We start from the raw sequence: 24192 nt of genomic DNA on the forward strand, positions 1-24192 counted from the left end.
TTTACATCACTTGATACATGTAATGCTGTTCACCCCTGAACTGTTAAAAATCTTGTCCTTTGGAGAAATTCAAGATAATTAAATCTGATGTACGATGACAATGACAGTACTAAAAGAAATGGCACACCATCAAATGTGGGTAGAATGTGTTCATTGAGGGAGTTCACTAAAATACTTAAGCAGATCATCATAAGACAGAAGTTCAAAGGAAGACTGTGGTTTAAACATAGGTTGGCAAAAAAGTGGAGCTCACTCAGACTCACTCAAGAAATATATTGTGTGTTTAGGGCTCACTCGGACTCAAGACTCGCAAAAATTTTTCTCAACCGGACTCGCACTGATGGCTCGATCAGAGCCTGAATAAGCCTGAGTGCGATTCATGAGTGCGTTCATTGTGTAATTAGCTTTTCGATCATGGTATCAATGCTCTTTAATGCCAATATCTCACATAAACCGTACTCTACGTGGCACCTTTTGATCTCGTGTAACTTCACACACGAGTTATCAGTGGTTGCAATTTAGCAAGGACAGTTTTATGAGAGACGCGACTCACATGAGATATTTTTTATCGAAAACTTCCTGTTAAAAAGTTTGCGGGGGAGGTCAAGGCACCCCCCCCCCCTTCCGTAGCTCACGCCTCTGATCAATAAATATTGAGGTGGCGTACGAACGCTAGTGTGTTAAAATATGTACGAGTAGACGTGAGTATAAACGTGAGCTGACATAAGGCTGATAGTATCGCTGAGGATGAGTAGATAGAACCATAGGTCGGCAAAAAAATGGAGCTCACTGACTTGCTTAAAGGACCCCTGACACCAAAATTGAAACCTCGAGATCTTTGTGTTGTTTGACTTTCCTGTATACAGGGGTACATCTGACCGATTATTAGTGACGAACGTTGCCTTTAAGATATCTTAATTTGGTTTTAAAGTAAGCGTGAGTGCTCACTTGAGTTGGCTGCACCTTGCGACATCCTGGTATGACGTAGATAGAGGCCCCGTGTGACGTTCCACGAGTAAAGCAAGTATTGTGGACGTCACAGAAGGTTTGCGGGGCGACGACTGGCGAGGCCTATTGTTCCTCACCCCTCTGGCTCTGTTGTCGGGCTGGTAGTTTTCACGCGCTTAACAGGTTTAACCCATACCGAGGCACCCACATACTACACACACTTTCAATCTCTACCGCGCGGCGCCCCAATTTGAAAACCGCGCTGTCAACGTCACCACAGCTTGAGTGCACGTGGTCTTTGACGCTCCCCCGCATGGGTCGCCAGTTTCTTGTGGTTTTTAGGCGGGCGTTTTGAAGTGATGCTAAAATGGTCACAATTAACTACGCTAGAATTAGTTGTACGATACGCTAGAGCATTTATGATTTAATTTAGAGATTACCAGACACAAAGCTACAAATTACAGCAAAAAAGTCACTCACCAACAAAAATTTCGCTGTCAGGGTTCCTTTAAGAAATATATTTTGTGCTTAGGGCTCCCTCTCACTCAGACTCCAAAATTTTCGTCAATCAGGCTCACTCGGACTCTCCAAAATTTTCCTCACTTGGACTCGCTCGGATTCAGAATCACCAAAATTTTTCTTAGCCGAACTCACTTGGACTCAAGCTCGCCAAAATATTACTCAACCGGCCTCACTCAGACTCGTGGCCCGATCTGAGTCTCCATGAGTGACTTTGCTGACCTATGGGCTTGAAGTGACAAAAAATCATTGAACAGGGTGTGACGCTGGAGCCAATGTTTCGACAAGTGGACTTGTCTTTGTTAGTGCAGCAATTGCCTTCCTTAGCAGAGTGTTTATGTGCGCTTTGCTCACCCTCCCAAAACCTCAGAGTGGAGAACAGAAAGCATATGCACTAAGGAAGGGAAGGAGGGGGCTACTGAGAAAGAGAGGTTGGCCTGCCAGGTGGGGTTTAAGTGATGTATAGTAAGTGAGGAATGAAAAAAGGAAAATGTGAAATAGGAAAAGGGCAGGGGCACCCTGCGCATGTGTGCTAACAATAATTGATAGCAGTCTTCGTTTGTGTCGCACCTTGCCAACCCTGAAGTCGGCACAACACGGTCTTGCTGCTCTTCATCACTGAGAGGTTGTTAGTCTTGTTTGCTGCCTTCCTGCTTGACCTCGCTTCTTGCCACTGCCTTTCAAGTGCGGCCACTTTCCACCAGGAAATTAAACTAATGCATCACGGAGGTGATGCTGCATTGATGACTGCACAATATCCTCTTGTCATTCCACTGCCCCAACAGTGATTCATTAATGTTAAAAAGATTGATGATGTGACCATTTTTGCATTCACCAAAACGAGCGCTCGCATTTCTTTGATGAGGGCTGAACTTCATGACTGATTCACAAAGGTGGTCACACGTGGTCAGACGCCATTTTATTTGTACGGCCAATGCACGAATGCCCACAGTCCTTGGTATGTGCACTGCCTGTGTCAATATCGCTGGTCACTCTACTTCTGTCTTATTCACCTAATTCAAATGTGGCCTCCATCTTGCGTATGCCTGCCATCCCAAGTTGCCACATACTATGTCACCTTGATGTCACATGCCGCTATTCCCAACGTAGACTACATGTTGTCCTTATTTGATGTTAACTGCATCTCCTTTCCATGTCTGAAGTTCAGTTAATTTATTCAAATCATTCTGCACGTTATGTTGCTCTCTGCCATCAGTCACACTGCTGAACGTGAGAGCACCACCTTGTGCTCCATGCCCTAAGTACTTTTCGTCTCCACAGCAGCCAATTTCTTGAGGGACACTTTTGCCGAAATAGTCCTCACTGGCCTTCCTTCCATACAAGCTACTGACCCCAAGTCCTTCCATAGCCTTTTTGATTTCAGTGAACATCCTCTAGTTTGTCAAATATCCATTGCCCTGAATCAAATTAACACAGGCAATGCAAGCCCTATCTGCCACTTTCCTTATTGCATCTGCCACATCAAATGCCATGTGATTTATGAAATTTATGAAAGCCCTACACACAGGCACAGTGTGTAGGGCTTTCTTCCAGTCCATGGGCATCACCTGTAGTTCTTGTCAAGAAATAAAGCAGCAGCTTGCACTGCTGCGTTGGCTACTAACACATGAACATTATGCACAAATACATAACCCCTCTACCACAAAAAAATGCCTTGGACTGCCTGCATGTAACCACATATTTTTCTCAATCGACCGTTTCTCCAGCATTTCATGCATTCATTTGATGCCATTGATTGTGAGAAAAACATTTGTTTAACCAAATTGCCTCTACCAGTTCAAGGTTGCTATGCCTTTCGGTTTGAGTAACGCCCCAGCACAGTTCGAGTGAATGATAAATTCTCTCCTTTAAGCCTACAAATGGTCCACTTGTTTATGCCATCTACATGATGCGGCTGTATTTTCCTCTACCTTTGAGAGCTACCTTACTCTCATGTCAGCCATTCTTTGTGTTCCAGTGAGCTGGCCTCCAAATGAACATGTTGAAGTGAAATTTTACTTGGTGTCGCATCATCATTCTTGATCTTGTCAGTGCTAGCAGTGTCCAACCTCATCCCAACAATGTGCATGCAGTGACTTTCCAGTTCCCTGCTCAGCTACTAGACATCTGAAGTTTTGTTTAGGATTTCAATGACATTGCCCAGCCACTTAATCGTTACTTACGGACACCCCCCCTTTTTTTTTTTTAAGATGAGCAAACTACCACTTTTGCCTTGATCATCTTGCTTATAACAGTGCTTATAACCCTCATGCCCCAACTGAAATTCATTCCGACGTTAGTGGTCACAGAGTAGGCGTGGTACTTGCCCAATGCTAAAATGGACAGGAACATGTTAAGTGGTTGATTGGTTGGTTTATCGAGTTTAACGTCCCAAAGCGACTTGGGCTACGAGAGATGCCATAATGGAAGACTCCGGATAATTTTGACCACCTGGGTTTTTTTAACGGGCACTGAAATTGCACAGTACAAGGGCTCCTAGCATTTCACCTCCATGTTAACTGCTTTCCCCATGTTAACTGCTTTCGCTCATCATTGGAGCTAACTTTAGTGTCACCGAGTCTGTATGTCTTGCTTTAGTTGGAATATTAATGAGAACTAACAGACTGTCTGTCCGCCAAAGTTTTCCTCAACCGGACTCACTCGGACTCAAACTCACCAACATATTTCTCAGCCGGACTCAGACTCGCGGCTTCACCTGACTCTGTGAGTCTGATGGCATAAAATTAGCTTTTTCGATCATGGTGTCAATCATCTTTAACGCCAATATCTCACATAATCAGTGCTCTACGACACACCTTTTGATCATGTAACTTCAAATACGAGTTATCCTATATCATATATCATCACCATATATCAATCCAGTAAGGCCATTTGCATGAAACACACAACTCACACGAGATATTTTTATCAAGAACCTCACATGAAAAACTTTGCAAGGGGAGGTCATGGCACCCCTTCCCTAACTCACACCTCTGACAAATAAATATTGATGTGGCGCATGAATGCTAGTGCACCGAGATATGTGTGAATAGACTTGAGTATAAACGTAAGCCGATATAAGGCTGATAGTAATGCTGAAGATGAGTAGATGGGACCATAAGTCGGTAACAAAAGGTGGAGCTCACTTGGGCTCATTCAACTATTATATTTTGCGCTTAGGGCTCACTCCGACTCAGACTCACTAATATTTTCCTCAACTGGACTCGCTCAGACTCACTAAAATTTTCTTCAACCGGACTCGCTCAGACTCAAACTCACCAGAAAATTACTCACTCGGACTCACTAAGACTCACGGCCCGATCAGAATCTGAGCGAGTCAATTCACGAGTGAGTTTGCCGACCTATGGCTCTGCCTTCTAATGCGTGCATCATACGTAAGTGGTTGCACGGTTTGGTTAATGCATAATGAGCACAGAAGGACGGATATACAAAATTTATATGTTTTCTGATGGCAAGGCAAAACCTTACATTATTGTCAATTCAAACTCCAGCCACTGTTAACTACAAACTTTGCAACAGAGGCTTGCTGTGCTGCATCACTGCAATTAGCCGCCATAGTAAACAGAGGCAGGCTCAGGCAAGCAATAACAGTATTCACACGTAACTAAACATAGCAGTGACATGTTGAGTACATACCATACTAAGCGAGTAGGTCTCCCACCACTGGTGAAGATGGTGGCCAGTGTCTACCTCCTGACATACCATCTTGAAATTTGGAACAAGTTAGCGTCATCCCTCAAATGGCAGCAAGCTTGTATGCACTTAGATGTAGGTGATGGATGAAAAGCTGCAGATTAGGCTTTTCAAACCAAGCCAAACCCCATACCTCAAAAGTTATGGTGCTTGCTTTAGTTTGAGGTGGTGGGGTTCGACACTGAGTGAGAAAGTTGCAACATTCCAGCCAAGTTTGAAAAACAAAAATGAACATTTCTTGCAAGAATTCATTAGTTCAGCTCCAGTTTGTTACTTTTGCAATTTATGTTAAATGATGGGCTGCTCAAGCAAAACTAAATTTTTATATCCCCATGAGCCATTGCGGCCTCGTTACACACATTTCTCACTTCCTAGTCTGTATGTGCTTTTTCTAACACAAAAAATAGTTTGAGTACAAATTTGCAAACAAAGTCTGACATAATGTTGATTAATATACCGTCTTGCAGTCCGTATATTCACTGAAAACAGAGCCATTGCATAATTGATAGATGTGCAAGTCAATTTCATCAACTCCAATGCTTGCTTGTAAACTGCTGAGGGTACTTCTACTTCTTACAAGCAGGTGCAGCAAAGCAACAGCACAGCCACTCTTAAAACTGAGGTGCATGTTATAAGGGGAACAGAGGGAACAGACAGGAAGAAAGCGTTGTATGCATTCATTGGCGTGCTAAATGACATCACAAGCTCTCCTGCTTGTGGAGACAGTTCTCCTGAAACCAGATTTGGCAATCCTCACATGTGCCATTAAACTGGCTTCATTTCCCCAAGTGGCCCAGCTACACACATTACGCATTACCAGCCGTGCAGTCTTCTAAAGGTCTGGTAATATTTCCTGCAATACAAAATTCACCTTCATAACAAGGGGCGTTGCAGATCACCATCCATGGAATAGTAAGAGATTGCATGCTTCATTTCCTTTACAGTGCTCCAAAAAATTTTCCAGCAGTCTCTTCAAAAGGTCCGCTAATTATTAAGTCCTTTCGTGCTGTGGATGATTGGGATTCATTCATATGTTTCTCGGCAAAAACAGACGAGGACAAGCTCAACTCATCAGATTCAATAGCACTTTTTATTTTCCAGCAATGTTATGAATGAGCTGGTTTCATCTTCATGCTTTGTCACACTTTTGGTAGATGGAAGCACGATTTGTGAGGCAGCACAAGCAGGAAGGAGCCAATTCAGGTGGAAGAAGTAAAACATGTTGGGAATTAAGGGTCTTAGAATAATTTGGCCATATTTTGGTCAGAATTCAGGATAATAGTGTGGCATGGAAGAAGTTAAGGTAAGCAAGATAGACCATTAACAATAAGCAAGTTTAGACGCTCATGTGAGCAGAAATGCCACACACTAAAGGACACTCTACAAGGGCACTCGGGCTGCTAAGCTAATCAGGGAACTGAGTCAAGTAGAAGTCCATATGAAAGGGCTCTACCAATGTTCTATAACACTTGTCAATCCAACACCAAGGAAGTCCTCAAAATGACATCTGAAGTGTACTTGGTGAGTGAGCAGACCACAAGAAACTGCACAGCTGTGGCAAGCAGGGGAACTTCTGCTTCAAAAATAAGATTTACTTCATGCATCCAATGCATCAAATGTGTTCAAGGTGGAGCCATAAGGAATAAAACAGATTCATGCTCTTTTTCAGCATTTATTCAAGGACATTAAACCCAGCTTTTTACTTTGCAGGAGCTCAGTATCACAGATTTATATAACAGCTTTCACGAGACCACTTAAGTGCTAGAGTTAGCCACTGGAATACAGCAGTGTTCCACAGTGTTTAGCTTATAAACCTTCTTATGCAACATTCATCAACAGCATGGCATTAAGACAGCTTACATACAGACAACTTACTAGAAAAATGGGTCAAGAGCAACAAATATTTTCTGGCAACACGCAAAAAGGTAAAGTGCTGGGAAAGGAAATGGGCCAGCTTACACACAAGCACCAGAAACAGTGGACTGTGGCCATGCTCAGTTTTAAGCAGGAACGATTCTCAGTGGTGGCCCATGTAAGCAAGAAGAACTATCTGCCACTGATGCAGGAGAGATGGTTGCCACAAGAAAGCAGTACAACATAGGAGGCAAAAATGAGGCTTCCATGCAGCAGTCTACTATTAGTTGTATAATAAAGGAAATGGAAATCAAGTCGAAGACTTACAGGTACACGATATGACACTGCCAGTACAGTCTTGTGGTTATATACACCGTTCAGAACTGTACACCACAACAATGGCTGCAGACTATGTGTGCATGATGGGCATTTGCTGCTTCACATCTCTCTGGTGACACTCGTGAATCTGGTAAAGGATATCAGCCTTGACAGCTACCTTGTATATTGTGCGGGTTTACATTACTGAAGTGACAAGGCAGATACCCCACCCACACAGCAGACAACCGGACTTTCCAGTTCTGCTATTAAGCAGGCACTACTCCACCACAATCTATGGACCCTTGGTAACGTACCAACAGATCAAGGTACACAGTGTTGACTCAAGATACTTCAACCCTAGTTAGCTGTTCCCATGAGAGAAAATCTGAAGCAGCACAGACTGTAGCAGGGCCAAGGTGTCCCTGCGCCGCCAGCATTATGCACAGTTTTAAGGTCAAAAGCAAAGAGCAAGCATGGCATCTTTGGTGCTACGACTACTCTCTATATAAAGCAGTCACTCCACTGGCAGTTTTGCTTATTTGGATAGTGGTTGGATATCATCCTTGCACGCAGGTGTACAAACAATGTACTAGTGTGCACACACACACACACACACAAACACACTGCCCACCTTCCCTCCCCATAACAGCAAGTACGAGAAATGTGCCTGCATAGAGCACCCACCACAGACTGCATACAGTGGCCAATGGCACAATGTCTGCTCAGGGGTAGTCTCTTCTTTGCGGTTAGCATTGCCACATGTGTTAACACAAATTGCACCGACCCATTGTGCACCACTGGTAAGGCGCGCTCTGCCTTGCACTTTGCAACTGTGCACAAGTCAGGCATGGAAACAAGGTGAAATGGCAACAAGCATCAAAAGGTTCAAGTGCTCGTACAAGCACCTCTTTTCCATCCCTTACAAACTGACTTCGCCTTCCATCACTGCGTTGAGATGACCCGTTGGAGGAGACCAGGGTTTACGGTGGAAGACTACCGATAGCATTTTCTCCTGGCTGCTTTCAGCTGTTTCTAGCACGAAGAACGGCAACACAGTCCTGACAAATAAATGTGCAGCAGCAAGGCATTTTTCTTTTTCCAGCCCCTGCTCACTCCATGGCACACACACCTTGGCTGACTACAGCATGTGGCTGATGTCCCAAATCTGCAAAGGAAAAAAATAAAAAGCTTTGCAATCTTCTACAATGAGCACTTCACAAAATTAATTTCAGCTGATGCCAATTTTTCTTAACGGCATGTCTTCAGAAGAATTTTTGTTGCTGAGGAAAAAGTTTGTTCTGTACTATACATTCCACTTTGCTGCTCACTGACATCTCACAATGTATTTCCTTAGTTATGCAAAGCTTCAACTTGGGCTAGTTGGTACGGCATTCTAATGTGGTTGTGCAGAGCAAAAGGCACAAAGGACAATACGACACAGCGAACTGAGCAGGTAGGGCGCCAACTTTCAACTGTTTATTTTCACAAAAGCATGTCATTGCAAGCATGTCATTGACCTAAGCCCTAAACGAGGCAGCTTTTAGCTTTATTGACAACAGCTAGATTAGTTAACACTACACACGCGGAACCCAAAGGATTGAAATGACTTGCTTTCATGTATATTATGTAGTGACATATTTCTTTGCTATCATCACTGTTTTGTGTATAATACTGACGTGCTTTTGCGATGTGTCGTGTTGTCCTTTGTGTCTTTCGCTCAGCGCAACCACATTAGTTGTTAGTTACACCCAAGATGGCCAGGCACAACTGTTCAAAGAACAGTTCAATAAAAGAATCAGAGGTAGGATTATGGGTTTCCTTTGATGGTACGTGCTACAGTCAGGTGAATAATAATTTTTCACTTTCACAAATATGTTTTGCTCTGAACTTATCTCTTTCACTTTTAACAAAGAGACATACCTAATGATTAAAAAGGCCAATAATACCGTATTTTCTCGCATATAACCGGCACCAAAAAATGGAAAAATGTGCTTAAAAAGTGGGGGTGTGGGATATATGCGAGAAAATACGGTACATCTAAGAACTACAATTCAAAAATACCAAAGGAAAACTTTGCAGCCACACTGCAAGCATCTTTGTAAAATATGCTACACTTTGAATTGAAAGTTTAGAAGGCCACTCATGCAGTAGAAAAATAATTAACTTTTGTATGTGTGTGCAGACCACTTTCAAAAGACATTTCTTGACATTTTTGCCTTCCCCATATGAAAGTAAAGCTCTATGCCTGGTGCATTTGGCATGAAGTGATCGAGTCAACGTCTTTCACATAACCCAACTCTTACGGAAAAAAATTTTACTACTTATTACTAAATTTTATTACTAAATTACTCTTCCACATTACAAAAATTATCCCTTTTGCCATGAGAAAATGCATTTGTAAGGCAGAAAATGTGGACAAAGAAAATACAGTTCCCAGACCAACTCGTGACATCATAAATTTTGACGGCATACATCTTCTGGGGCCTACACAATTCTTTTTCGGTAAAAAAAAAAAAAAATGAGTTACATTCTAAGAGACATACAAGGGACGTTAACAACACAAGCTTCAGAAAATTTTATAGAGCCAATCTGGTCAAAATACGAAAAAAAGAAAAGGCTTTATAATTAGGGGTGTGCAAATATGTGAAACTGAATATTTGATTCGAACAGTTCGATTCGATTCGCACAGCATTTTTGCTATTTGAAGTATTCGGACACCACAATACTTCGTAAAAAGTATTGAAATTAGCACAACGAATTTCATAACTGAGCTAAATTTTGCAGAACTTGATGCACAAATAAACAAGTTAGTTTCAGTTGCCACATCCCCCCCCCCCCCCCCATTATTGCACTTTTGCAAATGTTATGCCAGTATTCAATTGTAGCAACCAAAGCATGGCATTGTGTACGAAGCCGAGAACGTTGTTGCAATAGAGTGCACAAATTATACTGAAGAAAACCATCGAAACAAGTGGGGAGTCATTACAAAATTAAGAAGAAATGTCTAAAACTTAGGAAGCCCATCTCCGGGTCATCTTAAGATAATGAACCTGCAATGAACATCGTGGCGATCAGTTGTTATTGCTCCTCCCCATTGAGAAACAAGCTTAAAGGATTAGCACTGGTGTGTTTAATGGGTTGCTGTTTTCACTGTCTGGAGGAATGGTGACATGCACAAAGGCGTCGCTGCTTCCCGAACATACCAAGCAGCTACCCTCCCTTCTTGATAACATTAAGTTACTGCATATGTGGTACTGTCGAGCAATAGTGTTGTTGAATGCATAATTTTCTTGTATATTATTTGCTGTACCACAAACTTATTTTTCATGTCTGGTTGGCGAAAATGAATTTTTTTTTTTTACTAAAATCAGTAGTAGTATTATTCATGCTTGAAAATATTAGAAAAATATTCTATTCGATTTCCACTTGGTTTTATTATTCGAATTTACTTTGAAGTTGAAAATTTGATATTTGCACACCCCTATTTATAATCCATGATGTGGCACTGAACAAAAGACGGGGAATGGACTGAGAGGACCATTTCTTTGTTCGACGCTACCTTCGCGCCAGAGCCACAACCCCTGAATGATGCGATACTGACATTCGTGTGCTGTGGTTTCAGCGCAAAATAACGATACAGTTTACAAACAATCATTTACCAGTCTACAGTACAATCAGCATTTCCCTTCTGTCCCTATAAAAAAAGCTGTGCGTGGTATGTGATATGTAAAATGCGAAAGAGACTGACTCACCTTTATGACCCTATCTGAGCCTGTTGTTAGAAGATGGCCACGGGTCAGGTCCAGATGCATGTGAACAATTGAGTGCTTTGCATCGTGGAACGTGGCCATTGAAGTTCGGCTGAAATAAATGTGGGGCAGCAGTTTAACCTGCATGCAGTGTAGTTGCCCACAACCAGCCAACCAGAGCTTCAACTACTCACTAGATGTCCACTTCCGTAAGTTATGCCGAAATTAAAGCAGTGGAAAAAGAAACAACCTAATGGTATTTTGTTCCTTTATACAGATGGAGCCGTATTCACAAAGTATCGCCTTTGGTGCGCGCTGATTGGCTATTGAGCAAAACCGGAAAAGTGAGGGCGCCATCTAGTATTTCCGTTGACGTGACGGTGCTCTACGGCGCTCCTGACATGCCTGGAATGAACGAACGCACCTTATCACCGTCGGTTGGTGGTGAAGTCTAGCATTTCAGTGAAATAGGCAGCAGTTTCTAGTATTCAATCCTTGGTGGATGTGCGCAGCATTTTTTACGCTGAAGCTTTCAGCGAGCATTACCTTGGGGTGCTTTCAGTACTCGTTGTTTGCCAGCGCGTGTTTTTTCGTGGTTTGAGTGTTCCAGGAACATGAACCGTGCGTAGCTCGCGTGGGTTATCGCGCGACTGCAACATGTTGGGATGTTGAGACGATGTCGCTGCGGTGGCACAATACAGCTGAACTCTCCGAGTACGCCGCGTTAAACTCTCAACAAAAATATATTCCACACAAAGCTGCATTCTTCAAATATTGTACTGTGCATTAAACAATTGCACAAAAAAACGATGAAAGGACTTCAGTGATGCTACCGAGGACTTCTGATTTGGAGCAATTTTTGGAGCAGCAAAATTTCCGTTTTGGAGCACTTTGGAGCAGCAAAATTTTCATCTTGGAGCACTTTGGAGCAGATAATTTTGCATCTGGGAGCACTCTGGAGCAGCAAATTTTACATCCTGGAGTGCACTACAGAAGCATATTGCAATAACATTCAAGCACCGGAATATTACTATGGGAGGCTCTTATGAAGGCTAGAAATATTTCGATTCATTGCAAATCTCATGGAAAAAATCATCTCAGGAGAACTGCATACTTCACTCGCTAATGAAAAAATAAGGGCTCATGCAGTTGAGTGTTCTGAATTAACCTCTTCGGCGATTATTTTCGATACTAGCAAATAAACAGAATACCAGATCAATAAAATTGCACTTTATGAAATAACACTCTAAATACATCTATGTGGTTATCAGCAGACATTGTAGACAAACGCCGTGATGTACAGCAGTGCCTCAATGCCAAAGAGCCACAATGTCCCTAATGCATTCCCCTAAGGAAACTCCAAGGCAAAAGCCAGGTTCTTTTTATTCTCGGTCGACGGGTTGATCCTCCCCCTCCTTCTCTGCGAGCCATCTGCACCTCACCTGGTTTTGCGCTAGCTCCATGATCGGCGCACTGATTACGGAAGCAGTGTAAAGCGACGATGTCGTGATGGCGTCATCACGTGACATCACGATATATGACACCATGACGACGTCATAAGTTTTGACGATCTATGACGTGATGATGACGCCATCACATGATTATTTTTTGCATCAATCGATTGACGCCGCCGACGGTCAATTTTCGTGTTTGATAAAGCATCTGATGTTTTCGCATTAATATTGCGTATTGAACGTTAACAACCTGGCCTTACATACCAAACTGTCCTCCACCATGTCACCTCCTTGCCATGCGCGAAACAGCTTCGCTTATCATCCACTTCACAGAGTGAAATGGCTCCTCAACTTTTTTTAAATGTTTATTGTGATAACAATTATATGGACGCTCTCCGTGGATTTTTGCCGTCGCCATTGCCGTAATTTTCTGTACAAAGACCAAATTAATAACATCACCACGCGCATTCTGGCCGCGGGTAAAAGCTCGCGAGCGCTGGCGACGAACGCGGCTGAAGCGGAGATTAAGCTAGCCGGCCGTCTGTCTCCGTTGCACGGACAGCGCATGAGATAACATCTTCCCGCGTGCGGGCCTGCCGTCGATTTCTCATCAGAGGAAACGCCCCGCCCGTCTTTCGTAAGGAGCATGAAAGGACGCCAGGGGAGCGGAGGGGGGGGGGGGGGGAAAGGGGACCGCATCGTTCGAAGGCGCAGTCGCTTGCGCGCGCCATCTCGAGGCATCAGGAGACTGCTCGTAAACTTGCTGTGCTCTCAACGCTTACTTCGTGTTTAGAGAACTCAGAGCAAGAAAACGCATCGGTTCCTGGAGCGGCCATATTCCCTTAAACCAGTGTTTTGTTGAGTTACGCGAGGTCGAATCCAAAAGAGTTAGCTGCTAGCCTTACTTCGTTTCACAATACAATTTGTTGGTATCGCATTCATTGCTTCGCCCTTAAGCGAAACTGAGTTTTTTTACCCGTCAGCTATTGACCCACGAAAGCGAGGGGCGGACGTGTAACATGGGGTAGCCGCTTCACTGTGGGCCGTCAGCGACGGGCCCGCTACTGACAGCTGTGCATTTGCGGCTGCTCCGACTAGGATATATGCTTTTATTAATGAGATGACATTTTTTAAAAAGCAAGCAAAAAATTCGAATTGGAACCCTAGCACGTGAGCTCGAAAGGGCAGGGCCTTTTAGGGGGTATTTACCGCAGAGTGATTAAACTCGGACGTGCTGGTATAAGCAATTACGAAAAAGCTCTTCCGAATGAAGATCCATGGATAAAGTATATCCGAGGAAAAGTGTGAACGCGTTTCCACCGTTCGCGTGCTCTTCCATAAACGCGAAGCAAGGAAAATTCGATATTGTTCTATATATATACTGCTAGCAATCCCAGATTTCATTCTGCGATGTCCGGAAACAGAAGTGACAGACATTTTAGCAGCACACATGTAATTAATACTGAACATTGCTTTCCTTACATGCCGTGCGACGCTTGAAACGAGCTATCAGCAGCGTTTCTAGAACAGACGACGTCCGCCGATGAATCGTCGTCACACTTTCTCGCTACTGAGAGGCCTAGACATCACGAGCCCCTGCGGAGAGCGCGTTTGGCTGTCGAGCCGACTTGCAGAACAGAAGCTGCGTCGGCACCGTGCATGGCATCGTGGCTTATTCGGGACGGACGCGCGAGCGCTACTTATTCAGCGGAATAATTCTTGGTCCATGGTTGCGACTTAGGCAGCCCCAAGATCAAGCTGCACATGTTCTGACGCGCCGGCCGTGCGATTGCCGGTGATAGACGCCCCCAAACCCGAGACTTTGGCGCAGTTTGGCGCAATTTTCGTCGATTTTATCAGGATGGCGCAGTAAATGCAATTTGGCGCACTTTGGCGTAGTTGGCGCAGGAGTGGAATCACTGGGACTTTCAGCACGTCCTATATTTCAAGTAGCCACAGCCAAGCCTGGCCACTGCGTAGAAGCCAGCATACTCCCGAAAACGCCGCACTCGGGTCGCTCTGCGCTCGTATGGTACACTCACTCCTGGGCCAGTATTCTCAAACGATCGCAAAAGGCGATAGTATCGCGTTTGGTGACATAGAATTCGATGCGTTCAATAAGTGAAAAAACACTTGCCTGTGACGTCATTGATGCTACAGGCCGTTGGTAGTACGAATGTCTCACAACACAGGAGTGAGCGCACAGTGCAGAGCAGAACAACCCGAGTGCGGCGTTTTCGAGCGTGTGCTGCTGCTTCTACGCAGTGGCCAGGCTTGGCCGGCTTGGCTGTGGCTACTTGAAGTATAAGACGTGTTGAAAGTGCTTTCAACATTTTTTTGTTCAATTATTTAATGCACAGTATAATATTTAAAGAATGCAACTTTGCGTGAAACGTATTTTCGTTGAGAGTTTAACACGGCGTACTCGGAGAGTTCAGCTGTAGCGTGCCGCCGCAGCGACATCGTCTCAAGATCTCAACATGTTGCCGGCTCGCGATAAGCCACGCGAGCAACGCACGGTTCATGTTCCTGGGACGTTCAAACCACGAAAAAAGACGCGCTGACAAAGAACGAGTGCTGATAACACCCCAAGGTAATGCTCGATGAAAGCTTCAGCGTAAAAAATGCTGCGTATATCCACCGAGGATTGAATACTAGAAGCTACCGCCTACGTCACTGAAATGCTAGACTTCAGCACGAACCGACGGTTAACGGTGTCTTCGTTTATTGCAAATATGTCGAGAGCACCGTCGAGCAGCATGACACAAAATTGACGTCGGCGGAATTACCAGACGGCGCCCTAACTTTTCCGGTTTGCTCAATAGCCAATCAGCGCGCACCAAAGGCGATACTTTTGCGATTGTCGCCTTTTGAGAATACGGGCCCTGTGTTGTGAGACATTCGTAACACCAACGGCCAGTGCAACAATGACGTCGCGGGTAAGTGTTTCTTCAGTTATTGAACACATCCGATGCTACGTCACCAAATGCGATACTATCGCCTTTTGCGATTGTTTGAGAATATGGGCCATGGATGCACTATCCCCAAGTAAAAATGCTTTGAATCATTTCTATGTCAATAGAGAATCACTGAGCTTTGGTGACATTAAAATCTGAAATTATTGTTGCCATTGTCAGTTCTATGCAAAAACAATTTCATCGTACAAGCGACCACAGGAACAATTCTTTTCATTGTCGCACCTACTTAGCAGCACATTTTTGTCATCAATGGCACTGTACAAAAATTATTCCAGAATTTCTTCATGCAACGTAACTTCTAATGAACCTGGAAAAAATAAGGGTGGTGTCCATCATTACAGTACACGCAGTGTTTCAGTAACACTGCTTCAATTCATGGAAATGCTGAACTGGAGGCAAGTCGCTGTCATTACAGTACTTGGGGTTTTTCATGAAAACAGGAAACTTAAGGTAAAGTAATTTCTTGCCAAGATTCATGCAATGATAGGTGCCCTCAGTTCTGTCGCAACAACATAGAATTTGCAATTAAATAAAACACTTGCTTCTAGAACCACTTAAAAATTTTGCTTAATGTCTCAGACATTAAAGAAAAATTTTAGGAAGTAGTTCCATGAGCATGTGTTTTGTTAAATTCCCATTTCATTCTATATTTGTAAATAGACTGTAATGAATCTCTTCTCTTTAAAATTGCAAATGAGCATTTATTTGACGTACGTTTTATTTTGACAAATGTGGTCAAGGTAAAGTCGAAAGTTTCCATCAACATACTTCTCACCCAGACCGCAACTGCTTTGGAACTACAAATGTGAAACATATTTTCTTGCAAACTGTGCAAACTTTACTGCTGAAGCAAGTGCAAGCTGTACAAAGTAAAGCTACTCACTCATCATCTGTGATGACCACATGGCACTCGTCACAAACACGTACATCGAATTCGTAGCCCATGATGGGAATACAACTCCGGTTTGAACTGCACTTGTCGCAGACTGCCTTGCCACACTTACGACAGTGGTGCTAGTCATAATGAGAAAAAAAAAATGGTTGAATGAGAAAAACATGCTGCACACAGCACAATGCATCTGCTTAACGCACAGCGATTCAGCTGCATTTGCCACACTTAGTGACAGCATGTCTCTGTTAGTTTAATGGCACCAGGGCAACAACAGCCAAACGGTGTGCATGTTTCTGTCAGCATGTGAAACTACAGTAGTAACATTTCAATGATTTGAAGAGCTACTGCCCAGATAATTTCTTAACCTGTTATTCATGCTTTGCAATACCAGCGGTTTCACTGAAGGTTCTCAGTGCTTGTTCATGTAAATATATTGTGACCTGCACAACAATCTGATACCCTAGTGCGTTTGCTCGGCAATGTCTAGCCACGTCAAATTTAACAAAATTCCCACATAGGTCCCACAGCTTCATGGGTTGCTACTGTGTCAGCAGACGCAGCACCTGCAGTATCTTTAGCAGGCCGAGCACGTCAACAGGCACGTCAACAGATGTGCTGTGTGAAATTAGGAGTATGTATATCAAATGCTAGGCAGCACAATTTCAATCGCAATGACAGTGGTGTTCTACTTTGGCAAAGCTATTCTGACTGAGAGACACTGCTGAAACACCAATGCACATCCTTGCGGCCAATGAGAAAAAAAAGCTGGAAATCGCAAGGCCCCGAACTGAACTTAAGTGCTACAAATCAAGTGGTACTGATGGTCTTCAAGACTGGAAAAGAACAGAGAATGAAAGAAACTGGAAGCTTTTTAGCCAGTTATTGCTTTTCCTTGAGGTGCGAAATATATCTGTCATTTACCTCAACTACAAATTAAAAGTTTTCTAGAGCCCACCAGCAAAGAACACTGACATGCTCTGAGTTTTTCTTTATATATGTATTACTGGATGTCTTGAAATGCCCCAACAGTATGCAACAAAGCTGTTCTGATAAAGAATGAATACAGTCGAAGCCATATATATATTGAACTCAAAAAAGATTGCAAAACAGTCTGATTTATTAATAATTTGAAATAAAATATGCCTATCTGAAACTTATCTGAAACCTCCACAAGTCTCAGAAACCAAAACCATGACAAGTGAGAACTTACCGATTTAATTCTTCAAGGCAATGCCCAAAGCACAACGTGATTTCTGCACACGAGTGTCTTAAGTCGTTTGCGGTGCAGAGTGGTGGTTCACACACTAATAAGAGTAATTTCAATGTTAACACTAAAGACCTGCATCTTAATGTTGTACAGCAGTGTGCCTCAGATGCGTTGAAGTGCTTTAGTGCTTTTACTCAGGATAAGATAGAAATGGACAATGTGTGGAAGCAAATGAGTATGCATGGATATGCACTGTGCCACCATCAGTGCACTTCGACCACTAATTGAATATTGTGCATACTCATCCGCATGCCTTTTACAACTCGCTATTTAACCAACCGATCATCATATACTGGCAACATGTTGAAATGACACAGGTAGACTGTTGTGCCAGGTTCCGGGACTGACTGCCTGTTTGAACTAGGTCGTTGTTCTCAATTGTTAAACGCATTAAGCCTGCCTGTCTTGTCTTGGAGTCCACTCAGCGCTCTGATGCCTCTTGGTCACTACGCGAACATGCCCTCGAATTCACAGTGTGCTGTACTCATGATTAGAAACAAGGAACCTAACCAGTATGCTTTAAAGGGGTCATGAACCACTTTTCCAAGTAATGATCTAATGATCTCAGTATCGGAGTTTACTGCCTCCCGAATCGATTGCCGCAAAAATTTCTCGAATCCGTCAAGAATGAGCGGAGTTACGGGGGTTCGGCACACACTCTCAGCGCTTTCTCTCTTTTTCTCGTGCCGACGAGCGCACTGGAAGCTAGACAGGGAGGGATGGCACGGGGGAACGAAGTTACGTCAGCGCGCGTCATGAAACGCGATCGCTCTCCCGCTGTGATTCTCGTGCGCGAGTGCGGCTACCGTGTACTGAGGAGTGCGGCGCTGGCAAGTGGCGGCATCCCACGGCAAGAAGTGCATCTGATCCGAACGCCGCTCTCGATTTACGTCGGCTATCAGCCAATAAACATGTTATGTCTCTTGCGACGTAAACAGGCATATCCGCGACGTAAACGGGCAGACGCCCCGCCCACCGACGAGAGTGAGAACCGGCCTCTGTTTGAAAGGAGAACGCCTGAGGAAACGGCAACTTCGCGCTCCGCTTGTGGCCTTTACGCGGCGCGCACGACTGTAATATTTGGCAGAGCAGTTCATAGCCGTGTCAGCTTTCCGCAGGATGTGTTTTTTCAACAAGCCCAAGGGGTGCTTCATGACCCCTTTAAAGCAATATACGCGAGCGTTATGAATTATTTCATAAAGCATTTGTGTCACTTGAAATGTGCAAACTGCACATATTCTTGACAACAGCAAAGTGCTTGTCTTCATCATGCCGTCTTGCCGTGTATTGCTCGCCACTGTTTTTGCTGCTCAACAACTTAAAAATTAAATATGTATTCCCAACTATGAATAAACAATTTATTAAAATGCTTAAAAAAAAGAACAGACATATTTGTGCTTTTAAGCGAATTTGTATTATTTAACTTTTGGTGACATGAATATGAAAATAAAGATCCGCAGCGCCACACAATTTTTGTGAGAGACGCCTGAACCACTCAACGGCGTTCAGAACTGTCGTGTAGCAGCGCGACAACTCTATCGAGTCGATAGAGTTATGGTGTTTCGATGGCCATTGAATGGATGGCCGTTCAAAAGTGCCCGTGTGACACAGCTATTACACATGAAGTCCAAAGTGCAGTGTAAAAATCAGTTTAGGTGAGGGTTGCATTCATTTTGGCTGCTTGCAGAACTAAAATGCTGTTCATGCAAAGCCCTCGTCTACAAAAAGACAAACCTGGTGGCGAAGACATCTCAAGTGTGGTATCCTATACTCTGAGCCACCTAGTAAAAGGATTGTGTCATGCACACTTTCTTGTGGAACATGTACCGAACGCACAGGCTCTTTGTGTTCTTGATGCAGGGTGGAGACTTGCTCTTTCTGATACTAATGAATAGCCACAGTTTGCATGAGCTATTAATGTGCAGAGACAAGAACTGAGACAAAGAAGCTCCTCTTTTTTTTTTCTCCATGGCACATATATTTCATATTCAATGTCTTGTTTGACAGATTCTGCCAAATAAGTCCTTTCTGAATTCATAAGCACTAAATATTTCCAAAAGTTATAGAAGCAATCATGGGCTTGTTAGAAGTGCTCTTGCATGACCGCAGCATAGCAGTTGACATACTGAATGTGATCGCGAATGAGATTCCAATATGTATACACATACTGCAGCACTATACTTTTGAATGAGATTTCCAAGGTGACGTTAACACTGTTCGATATAGACTATAGATCATTATACCCACGTCTCACATTCCCTAACCATTTTGCCTGATCAAATTGCTGATTTCTTGAGATATCTAGTCATACTTTTGTTTTGTGTCCAGTTGGCCTCATAACAAATGCCAAGGATCAGTTTCAGAGACCATCAGTGACAAGGATAAAAAATTTCCATGCTATTTAGAATATCTGAAACAACCACAGCGTTTCCAGACGTGATTGCTGCTGTTATGTTCAAGCCAATAACCATAACACCTGGCCAGGCCTAGCCATGCCTGCTTCACTGCTGAGCAACACAAGAGTGGGTTTTCTTTATGCGCTATTTTGTTTGTGCCACTGAATGCAGAGTGTGGAGCAATCGAAGACTCAACCCCCCAAAGCATCCCAAGTAAGAGAAAATACTTTGAAATCCCTGACGTCACTCTAAATGGAGAACTCGGGCATTCAATTTTTTTTCTTTTAATAATAGCCAACCCTTTCCTTCCATGTGAACAAAAACAGGGCTTTGAACAAATACTTTTAGAGCATAAAACTATGTAGTGTTGCTCTTTAGTGCCAATGAATGAGCACAAATCTAACAGGGCTAGGGAACAGCAGCATGCCCAAGGTTTGCAACCTTCCAACTTCACCAACAGCTGTCCTTAAATTTGCCAGGCACCCATTTTCTGTGTAGTTGAGGTGTTTCGTGAAATGCTATGTTCACTGCCTACTACATAGTTCATTTTGTGAAATATTGCTGCTTACATCCCTTTTGGCAAGGCTTCCGATCTGTGTACCCATTAAATGCTGTTTGCTGGCAGGCTTGTTGGTGACGCATTGCTCCTAGTCTTTTACTGTTAAAGCACATTATACTACGCTTTAACAAACAAAACAAGAGACTGTACAGAGTGCCGACTTTCAGATTACATTTTTTATTGAGAGCAGTTTCCTTATTATTGCAAAGACCCCATCAATAGCAGACAAACTTTGACATGCGACATGAGTGGTGACAACTCGTACTTTTGTACTGCCAAGAGCCAGAAACAAAATTAGATATATAGAGAATGTAATGCTTTCTGCTTAAAATTGTGTTGTTTAGTCAGCTATTCTCTAATACTCAAATTAACATAAAATCACAGCACAGGAAGTCCTGTGAAAAAGTGCCAGACAAAATGAAGTAGCAGTCTGCTATTACAGGCCACAGCAAAAACCATATTTTTGCTCACCTGTAGTATGTAGACGGCAGGTGAGCAAAAATGTGGCTTTGTGCTGTGGGCTGTTATGGAAAACTCATTAACCCCCCTTGTTCATTATGCAGGGAAATAGCCACCTTCACACATATTTTCTGCGACTGCAGAGATGACCTTCCCTCCCCCACCTAATCTCCTGGCCACTCCCTCACCGATGGCCATGGAAAGGAATACCTTTCATCCGACAACCGAGGGGTTTAGCTTCGGGACATAGAGATGAGGAGGTGGCTGACAGACTACCACCCCTTATAGACGACTATGATTAATAAATGTTTTGTACTACTACTACTACTGCTCACCTGTCGGATCCCGATCGTTTTCTGGTCCACCATTGCCTTTATGTTCCAGAAGAACGGACGAGAACACCGTTGGCACGTGTCGCTCTCCCCCCACTCAGGAGTCTGAGAAATCAGAGAGTGCGTACTAATGTAGAAAAACAGACAACTATGAAAAATTGGGCTGCTCTGGAATTTAATTCATGGAATTACGTTAACATTCCAAAGCAGCATTTCAGCTATGACAAGTACTCTAGACTATTTATGACCATATCAACTGCTTTAAAGGGACCCTGCAACACTTTTAGAACCTACATTAAAGGGACACTAAAGGCAAATATTAAGTCGACGTTGATTGTTGAAATAGCGGTCCAGAAACCTTGTAGCGCTACTTTTGTGTCAAGGAAGTACTTATTTTGAAATAAAATCCCGTTTTAGTGGTCTGCATCGCGTTAGCGCACTTCAAATCGCTCGCCTGAAAGCGGTGTTTCTCACGTCACTGCTGCTGTGCCCAACGTTGTCCGCCTTTACTGCGCAGCGGCGTGCGCCATTCGGGCATCCGGCAACATCACATGCATGCGGCATTTTGTCAAACTTTCTGTCACAGCAGCTTTCACGAGCGCGCAAAACACACGCCGCAGTACGTGATACCGAAGCTACCACTGAGACGCGACCGCGTGAGTGAAGCAGGGTGCCGGGCGAAGCGCAGTTCGGCGAAAACGGAACCTTTGAACCACGCGTGCCGTTCCCCATGGCAACGTCAAAGAGGTTCTTTTTTCCATGATTCAAACAGAAACGAACAAGCAGCATTTTATTACGTCTCTTGATGCACGGAAGGTTCTTTTTTTATTGCAGCTAGTTTGATTACGAGTGATTAATTGTAGTCAAACTCTCTCACGTCATCGGGATAATTTCCAAAACGTGCCGCTCGTGGCGCTCATCGTGTGATACATTTTGCTTAATTTCTCGGTAAGTAGGGCACTGCTGTTGATAATATTGCCATTTTAGATGCTGTCATACATTGAGCTTTCACTCTGACATACATTGTTATTTGCCTTTAGTGTCCCTTTAAGGAAACATTGCCCATCTGCAGTCAAGGCTCCCATGAACGTGTGAGCCAAATATTATGGAACTTCCTGCAGCAGGGATATTACAATTTGTTGTCAAAGACAGCCAGAAATGGCCTTGTTCTTTCCGTTGAAATGTCGCCACTATGACATTTCACTAAGCGAGCTACATAGACGTAGCGATCGGGCCTGACTACACACCAAGTAAGCATGACAGGTATTGGAGAATATAATGAACAGCATGTGATGAACAATCTCTGAGGCCACATGCTACATCATGTAGGTACTACTGCCGACCTGGGCTGCCACCACATGCTGGCACTGCGTAAGTGTGAACCAGACCTAGCAGCCAATACACAAAAAAGAAAGAAAAAAAACTCAAGACCATGATGCATGATGACGTAACTGTTGGGCGATGCGTTGTCCTCTTGGCATCCCCCCTCTTGTGTAGCTTCGAGTGCACTCATGGCTCGTGTGATAACTTGTTTATATAGTACTTGATAGACTCCAAAAATTTTTGCAGCAGAAGATTCATGAGGCAACAGAGTTCAATAGTAAGGCTATTCTATGTTACCTAAGAAAGGTGTTACAGGGCCCCTTTAATGTAATCAAAATCTCAGTACAAAGGCATTTTTGCATTCTACACCCACTACATGTAGCCACAGCAGCCTCAAATGGAACCCTTTATCTGGTGCTCTGCAGTAAAGCACTAGCACGTGCCAGTGGAGGTGTCCAGATGGCTCCCTCTGAAAGTTTGTGTGCACAGCACCAGCGCCTGTCACATAGCAAACTCGTGAAATCCTTCCTCCCAGCTGTTATTGTTCTGTGACTTTGAAGAGACAAGAAAGGCTTCAGGGATATGCGCAGAGCGATGGGCAGTAACATGGGGAAAGTTGCAACTGTGCTTACCAGGACAAATCACCACAAGAGGTTTCAGAGGTGATTGTTGAACAATGAGTAAAAACCTTCTCTCTCAGCCAAAGCTTGCAGTATTTTAGTACTAAAAAAGGATACTGCAGAACATTTCTGTATTTTTAATTTTTTTGTATGCAGGCATGTTGTATTTCTACTTTTTATTTGATTCTGATGCCTTCATCCCTGTAATAAATGACTGCCATGCTAATTAAAAAAAAAGTATGCATCAGAATCAAGTAAGTATGACAATCCGACAACCCTTTGCAGACCATAAAACATGGAAAAGTATTGTTTTCAAGCAGATATCAGGTAGATGCCAACCTCTTGTATGCCAATTTTTCTTTGTTGTGGCAGCTATTGGGAAGTTTGTCACTGATTGAAAATTGTACTTTGATGTATCTGTGTACAAGGGTAACACTTTTTTGGTATTAGCCCACTTCTAGAATTTCAAAAATTTTCATTGTTATGAAGCACTAAGAGATGGTCATATGCATTTATATGTGGAAAGAACTCGTATTAGTCTAGGAAATCTGATGATGATTTAGTATCAAGGATCAAAATATTCTGCTTTTAGGCAACCAACAACAACTGTTTGTTGAGAACACATAAGGAAAGAAAGCGATAAGGAGAAACCTAGAAAAAACAGTTTCTGTGGTAGCGCTGGTTTAGAAAATTACACAATACAGGAGGTTCAGGAACAAATATTTTGAAAAATAAATCACTTACTACACATTCTTTCATGTGAAAGTTCATGTGAAGGTACCATCATACCATATTATCAAGGACTGGTCT

General features: G+C 43.3%; 1 protein-coding gene across 1 annotated transcript in view; it reads right to left on the minus strand.

The window, feature by feature from the left end:
- Window positions 1-6842: 6842 nt before the first annotated feature.
- The window catches only part of LOC119398676 (WD repeat and FYVE domain-containing protein 2), a 53757-nt gene continuing 36407 nt past the window's right edge, over window positions 6843-24192 (minus strand). Inside the window, exons 10-13 of the mRNA XM_037665511.2 lie at window positions 21443-21544; window positions 16418-16548; window positions 11106-11214; window positions 6843-8518 (exon numbers count right to left, since the gene is read on the minus strand). Of these exons, the coding sequence (XP_037521439.1) occupies window positions 8492-8518; window positions 11106-11214; window positions 16418-16548; window positions 21443-21544 (369 nt within the window). The 3' untranslated portion in view covers window positions 6843-8491. The remainder of the gene's footprint in view (window positions 8519-11105; window positions 11215-16417; window positions 16549-21442; window positions 21545-24192) is intronic.

The sequence above is a fragment of the Rhipicephalus sanguineus genome, chromosome 1 (assembly GCF_013339695.2).
Source record: "Rhipicephalus sanguineus isolate Rsan-2018 chromosome 1, BIME_Rsan_1.4, whole genome shotgun sequence".
NCBI lineage: Eukaryota > Metazoa > Arthropoda > Arachnida > Ixodida > Ixodidae > Rhipicephalus > Rhipicephalus sanguineus.